General features: G+C 43.2%; 2 protein-coding genes across 2 annotated transcripts; one reads left to right on the top strand and one right to left on the bottom strand.

Moving 5' to 3' along the window:
• Positions 1 to 325: 325 nt before the first annotated feature.
• Positions 326 to 4,562, top strand: SS1G_06181 (hypothetical protein; the record flags this gene model as incomplete). The annotated part of the gene is made up of 5 exons (XM_001593209.1): positions 326 to 369; positions 515 to 3,805; positions 3,895 to 4,178; positions 4,250 to 4,383; positions 4,461 to 4,562. The coding sequence occupies 5 exons, from the start codon at positions 326 to 328 to the stop codon at positions 4,560 to 4,562; spliced, it is 3,855 nt and encodes a 1,284-aa protein (XP_001593259.1).
• A 912-nt stretch (positions 4,563 to 5,474) lies between these two features.
• On the bottom strand, positions 5,475 to 6,972 carry SS1G_06180 (hypothetical protein; the record flags this gene model as incomplete). The annotated part of the gene is made up of 3 exons (XM_001593208.1): positions 5,475 to 5,897; positions 6,045 to 6,824; positions 6,946 to 6,972. 3 exons carry the CDS (start codon positions 6,970 to 6,972, stop codon positions 5,475 to 5,477), a joined length of 1,230 nt encoding a protein of 409 aa, XP_001593258.1.
• Positions 6,973 to 7,585: the final 613 nt, after the last annotated feature.

Here is a 7,585-nt window from a genome sequence, read left to right as displayed (position 1 = left end):
GACAGCACTCAAAACATTCTAGAGAGGAGGATAATAATGTTTCGGGGACAACCATCGATACTGCAATCCCGGAACCACCGGTAGGCCTCCTTCAATACTTTTTTTTTGGTCTGTTTTGCACGTTTTCCAAACTAAACAGTTTCTATATGTCCAGTCAAAACGACAGTGCGCAAAATTAAAATATTGTCATATCCCCCAACCGGATAATGAAGCAGCCGCCGATTTCTCTACAACTCTACAGTCTCCCAGATCTCCCCGATTCACAACCCACAAACTCAAAATATCATATTCTTGCCCGAGATCTCCGAATATAGATACACCAGTTATGTCGAAACCAGAATTGGATAGCAATGGTACAGCAACACTCAAGTCAGTTCGCTACTAAATTTCTTATGTTGATAACTTTCACAATATATGAATTGTTAGCAAGATTCCTTGGAATACCTATGGCATCACTTTCACATTCATTATATTTTGAAGAGCCGGGGTAATACTAACGCTCCTTTACTCAAAGGTTAGCCCGTGGTAATATTCTGGGGAATAACTCGAATCCTCCTGGGATATCCACCGGGCCCACGCCGATACTAGGAATACAAAGACGCGCGAATACGCCCAAACTGGAGACGAACCCTCGAGAAGGCTCATTGATTTATAAAGTGGGCATAATTGAACTTCTAGAACAAGATGAGAGGCCAACTTTCATAATAGATGTTTCTAATCAGGATAATTACATACCCGGCGGTCGTTTACGAGTAGAGTATGCGAATGCATCACTGCGCGCCATCAGCCCGTTATTGGAAATGGTAGCAGGATTTGCAGATCTATCTTCTCCCACTATTGTCACTAATGCATTTCCGGAGTTTAAAGCATGGGTACTAAGTTTTGTGAGCAAACAAAGCGAATCTTTAGATATATGCTTACCATCATTTTTGTATGGCGGTTTCACATGGAGTTGTTCGACTCTACGAAAACGTCTTCGGGTGATGAGTGGCATCAGAGCTCAACTTCCAACAACTAATACCACCTCATCAAACGCAAATAATAACAGCTCTTCGCAGAAACAAGGTTCTTTAGTAGTTCAAGACTTGTCAAGCTCAACTAGCCTATTCCCTGAGCGAACCGATTACTTTGGGGACCCAGCTCCCACTGTACCAGATTCAAGTCCAGCCGAGACACTTGTTTCAAGGTATCACGTACCACGAATTGATGGGTCCTCTTTCGATTGGACGAGACTTCCACTGTCCGCAGCATTACCTCGACATGTTCAATTCACCCGTAGTATCGATTGGTCGGCAACCCCTCTTGGACCAATGAAAAACTGGACTTTTGACCTAAGAGCCATGTGCAATCTCATTATGGGAAGCCCTCACCCGGCCGCCATGTACTGGGGAAGTGACTATACAGCCATATATAACGAAGCATATATACTACTAGCCGGACAAAAGCATCCCAACTTGATGGGACAAAGCTACAAAACTGGTTGGGTGGAAATATGGGGTGAGATCGAAGGGGTATTTTCAAAAGCTAAATCATCCGGCCAAGCTACCATGAAGGATGAAGATCGACTTTTCATCAAGCGAAATGGTTACCTAGAAGAGTGCTATTTTGCCTGGAGTATTATTCCACTAGTCGGGGAAGATGGTTCTGTAGCCGGGCTATACAATCCGGCATGGGAGAAAACGAGAAGAGTGATTTCGGAACGTCGTATGCTTACTCTGCGAGAAGTAGGAGAAAAGACAGCCACCGCCAGAAATATCAAAGGATTTTGGTCACAAGTCATCAAAGCCTTAGAGTATAATCCCTTTGACATACCATTTGCTCTTCTCTATTCGGTCAATGAGGATGTTGATAGCGACATGAGCTCACAGCGATCCTTGAACTCTGGAAGCATATCACAAGCTCCTTGTTGTGTGTTGGAGGGAACAATAGGTGTACCTTCAGGTCATCAATCAGCTGCCACACCATTGGATCTCCACCTCAGTGAAGATGGGTTTGGCCCATATCTGAGAGAATCTATGAGGCTTGATCGACCTGTACTTCTTACTACCGAGGAGGGTACTCTGCCACGGGGACTCATCGAAGGTCTTGAATGTGTAGGATTTGGTGATCCTTGTCGAGCTGCTGTGGTCATACCCCTTCATGCCACCAGTAGAGAATCTATACTAGGTTTTTTGGTCATGGGTGTGAACCCCAGAAGACCATACGATGATGATTATAGTCTGTTTGTTGAGCTCACGACTCGCCAATTAGCAACTTCAATGGCGTCGGTTGTTCTTTACGAGGAAGAAATTCGCAAAGGTCAGAAAGCAGCACGCATCGCAGCGCAAGATCGTCAGGAATTGTCGGAGCTTGTCAGCCTGCGCACTCAAGAAGCGGTGGAAAGTGAAAGCAGATTTACTCGCATGGCTGAAATGGCTCCTGTTGGGATGTTCATTGCAAACGCCCATGGTGAGATCACATTCTCTAACGATGCTTGGTGGGAAATATCGCGACATCCTCGAACAGAAAATAGCGCAAAGTCATGGATGGATAGTATAAAAGAAGAAGACCGCGAAGGAGTCCAGGCTACCTGGAACAGGGTAGTCACGCAGAAAGTCAACGTGACAAAAGAGTTTCGTTTCAAAACACCATGGCAAAGTAAGCATGCTTTGACCGATACGTGGGCTCTCATGAATTGCACTGTGCTGAGAGATGGAGACAATAATTTGATGAGCATCTTCGGTTGTATCACGGATATATCGCATCAAAAATGGGCAGAAGAATTCCAGAAACGTAAGATGGAAGAGGCAGTCGAGCTTAAACGACAACAGGAGAATTTCATTGATATGACCAGTCATGAGATGCGCAATCCCTTGAGCGCGATTCTACAATGCTCGGATGAGATCACCAGTGCTCTGACTTCTCCTACCATCAAAAGGTTAGTTTCAATCATGCAGGATGTGGAGGCGTCCAAGGAGATTTCAGAGTACATCGAAAGTAGTATTGATGCGGCACAAACTATCGCACTTTGTGCCCAACATCAGAAGCGCATTGTCGATGATATTCTGACCTTGTCAAAATTGGACTCGGCGCTTTTGGTCGTATCACCTGTCTCATCAGAGCCAGTATCTGTGGCCAGGCGCGCCATCAAGATGTTTGAAGGAGATATAGAAAAACACGGCATCTCTATTGAATTTCAAATCCAGGACTCATATTCTGACCTCAATATCAGTTGGGTAAAACTGGATCCATCACGGCTTCTACAAGTCCTGATTAACTTGCTGACCAATGCTATCAAATTCACCACTGGTCAACCCCAACGCTTAATTGTTGTGAGTATTGGGGCGACGAAAGAACATCCAGCAGACAAAGACACCACTGTTCAGTATTTCCCTTCCCGCTCGGGTATTGCGGATTTGGTAATGGATGAAGCAGAATGGGGCACAGGCGAAAATTTATACTTGAAGTTTGCAGTTCAAGATACAGGCAGGGGACTTGACGAAAAAGAAGTTTCGATTCTGTTTCAACGATTTTCGCAAGCATCTCCACGTACTCACGTCCAATACGGCGGATCAGGTCTAGGATTGTTCATTTCAAGAGAATTAACCGAACTCCAAGGAGGGCAAATTGGAGTGTCTTCGGAGAAAGGTGTGGGTAGTTGTTTCGCATTCTATGTGAAAGCTCGAAGAGCCGATCGCACGCCCGAAACATCACCTCTATCCTCTCCAACTCACAACGCCGTTAATCGGAAGCCCTCCTTGCGCACACCAAATCGCGCAACTGGAGAAAGTACCAACAACTCAATTGAAGAGCGTATCCCTACCCAGTACGTATATTTAGTATTTCTTTTATCCATCTGAGATGAAGAATTTCTGGTCCAGCACATTGCAATATTTTTCGCTGACGTTGAGATAGATCCGTACGTGAAGAGTCAATAAATATACCTAGGATATCACCCAGCCCAAAGGTAGATTACAAGAATATTACAATTCTTATCGTTGAAGACAATCTTGTAAATCAACGCGTATTGCAAAAACAATTACACAGAGCCGGATTTGTGACAGAAGTTAGCAACCATGGCTTGGAGGCTTTGCATAAACTAGAAGCATCTTCTTTTTGGAAGCATGAGGAGAACAGGGGCGAGAGTGGTGAGAGAACCAACATCTCGTGTGTCCTAATGGATCTTGAAATGCCAATAAGTATGTGCACATGCCTTTTCACAGTTCTGGAACTTTCGAATATAATGCTTACAATTTACTTTACCTATTAGTGGATGGTCTTACTTGCACTAAAAAGATACGAGCACTAGAAGCCGATGGAACGATTGTTCGTCACGTTCCAATAATTGCAGTTACAGCAAATGCAAGACTGGAACAAATTGAGACGGCCCTAGCTACTGGAATGGTACATAAAAACTCCTTTACCTATTCTGTTTCAAAAGAAATGTCATCTGTTTGAATGTGGCTAATGATTAAACTTAGGATGATGTTGTTTCTAAACCATTTCGCATGCCAGATTTAATACCTAAAGTTGAAGTATTAGTTGCGAAAAGTCGAGCTATGCAAGACACAGAATTGCAGTAGTCATACATACAGACCCTATATTTGGTTTTATGTCTGAGATTCTGGGAGATGCTCTTAATGGAGGAAAGGGTAAAAGATTAGATGGCCTACATCAATCATCGATTGTTTATGCATCGACTGTTTATGCATCATAATGGCGTTTGGGATTTTTTGTCTGCAAGGTTTGTGACTGATGTATGTGATGCGATGCGATGCGTGGGATACCCGGATTAGTATTGGTACATTGGTACATTGGTACATTGGTGCATTTTTTCTGTTTTATGGAGTTTGGAATGGGGTTTTATATTCTGCGTAATGGAGGGTGGGGGTATGTGATGGATGGCATGGCATGGCATGGGATGGAATCGAATGGGAGAAAGGTAAATGAAGGAAAAGTAGGATTATGGAAGATGGGGCGATTATTTTTTGATTGCATTGTATGGCATGGTATAGCATCGATTCAAGGGGTTTTGGTATTTGTATCTATACAAATATGTTGGTATGTTGGTATGGTATGGTACATTGGTAGGGTATATTATATTGATATATGTATTGTTATGGTATATATAGGAAGGACATCATGGATAGTTAAAAAGTATTATGTTGTTTATTGTGTTGTTGAAATGGATGGTGAGTGGGATGGTTGTGATACTCACTAGACTATAAAGTTAGTTAGATTATCTTTCATCAAATACATTTCTTTCGATTTCTGTCATTAAGAATATATAGAAATGCATATTCTATCGCTTTCCTTTATCCACGTATATGTTCAAAGCAACTTTATATTCATATTTCATATTTAATATTCTTCTCTCAAGAACCGAGATCATTATATTCCCTCCCCCTTTTTAACCAGTGGTTAAACCGCAACCAATTTATTACCACAATGAAAAGAAAAGGTTGTAATCTAGTCCAGGAGAAATTAATCCTCACTCACTCCCCCTTCAAACTCCTCCTCAAACTCCCAAATCTCCTCTTGAGACCCTCACCCATCTTATGCGATCTCCCTGCACTATGACTCCTAAGTCTACTATTACCCATTCCAGACTCATCAGTAGAGAAATCCACGGTTCCCATTGCGCGACCGCTAGATGTGCTATTATTCATGTCTCTGCTAGAACTACTTGAGAGATTACCTCCGCTTGCGCTTCTTTGGCGATAGGTTGGGGGGACGCGGAGATTTGAGTTTGGGTTTGCGGATGTGGAGGGTCGGGATTGCATTTCGTAGATGGAGTTTCCGTCGGAGGTGATGCGGCGGTGGGAGGATTTTTTTTGAGAGGCTTTGTGTTCTTTGAGGGCTTTTTCGATGGTGAAGGAGGGTTCGCCTTTGCCTTTGTAGTCTTCGGGGAGGTATTTCTAAAAGGGGTTTGGCGTTAGTTTTGGTTGGTTGGTGGGGTTTTGTGTTGTCTGAGGTTTGTGTTGGAGCTGAGATGGATCATAGTCCAATTGTAGAATGTGCATGGTGTACCAGTAGAATGGACATGGGGAAAGAAGTAGACATACCACATGATCCCATCTCTTATATGCACCACCAGCCGCATCAGGTTCCCTCATCAAATCAGCACCCTCTTCATAATTCATAATCCTGCCGTCTGGACCAGGCATTCCAGGAGGAATAATAGCCGTTCCAGATAATGGAATATGTCTATCTAAACTATCCTGAATAAATTCCCTTGGGGTAGCTCTAATAGCCTCCGCATTTGTTCCTTCAACCGCTGCCACTGGTGAGTTTTTATAACTCGTATTACGTGCCATTAGTGTGGCATCATATGGTCCTTCATGATGATATGCACCACCAACAGCGGTACGGTCAAGAGAGTCGATGGTATCAGCACCTGGAATGTGCTTCTTACGGAGATGAGGAGAACGGTATGCGGTTTTGGTCTCCTGACGCAATTGATCCAGGGGTCTATGTGACATATCGCCTGGGTAACGTTCACCTAGTGAACTACCTCTACGACGTCCCTTGCCATTACCATCACCAATAGGTTCATCGAGACTTTTGCGTAGGTTTCCGCTGTTAGAATTGGAGTAGCTGCCAAATGCTGATTGGCGATGAGATGCATATGGATTTCTAGAGTTGAAGGAGGATTTGGTGGGACTAGCTGAGGCGGGGGGTGTTGGGTAGGATGTTACGGTTGATTGGGGTGTTTTCTTGGTTGAACTGCTTCTGCCGAAACTGCTAGATTTGGTTTGTGGAATGGAAGATTTGAAATGACTTCCAGGACCTGTTTCTTCGCTAGGTTCGGGACCGTTGAGAGGATCGATTAGGTACTGTTGAGCCTGAGTAAAGTAAGGGTTATTAGTGGTCATTGTATTACTTGTTTGTAGTTTAGAATATGAGTGTTGTAAATGAATAGTTTGGTGTCTTGGATCGCGATACAAATGGAAACCTTTAACATACCCATTTCTTGTCACTTGAGCTCTCCATTTTGAAGATAATTCTCAACCAAATATGGTGTGATGACTGAATCTGGTGATTCCGAATGAGCCGTACTCCGTAATAGAATGTCAATCAGCAGTTCTTTTGGTTGTACTTGAGTAGTGAAGACACAACAGAACAGGAGACTTTTCGGTTGGTTGATTAGGTATTGCAAGAGAAGACGAGAGGCAGAGGAAGAGAAAGAGAAGAAAAGATGGCTGCATGAGATGAAAGGAACTGGTTACTCGAGACTTAGGGAGTAAAAGTAGGTCATTAGCTCATTACTATAATTAATTGTAGGAAGACTCAGGCCGGATGCGTTAACAAAAGAAAAAAAAAGATATAGTACGTCGTACGCAGCATTTCAGGGTATCCTTGGCATCGATGATGTAATTCTAGTGTATTTATACGGTTCATTCATTGTACACTGTACAGTTGTATTTTTGGTCCCGGATTAGAAAGAGCTAGATAACGCTAGATAGGGCGAAGATTTGTTGTAAACGTACCCTCAAAGCCCCAGCCTCCACTCAAATGTCCAAATACTGATTAGTCAGGTACTTAAAGACAGACTCCGCTTCCAACAAAAATAATGATTCCGCAGATCATTGAGAAAAGTAAACGA

This window comes from Sclerotinia sclerotiorum, genomic scaffold, assembly GCF_000146945.2.
Source record: "Sclerotinia sclerotiorum 1980 UF-70 scaffold_7 genomic scaffold, whole genome shotgun sequence".
In the NCBI taxonomy this organism is placed as follows: Eukaryota; Fungi; Ascomycota; class Leotiomycetes; order Helotiales; family Sclerotiniaceae; genus Sclerotinia; species Sclerotinia sclerotiorum.
This window is presented reverse-complemented; position numbering and strand designations above follow the sequence as displayed.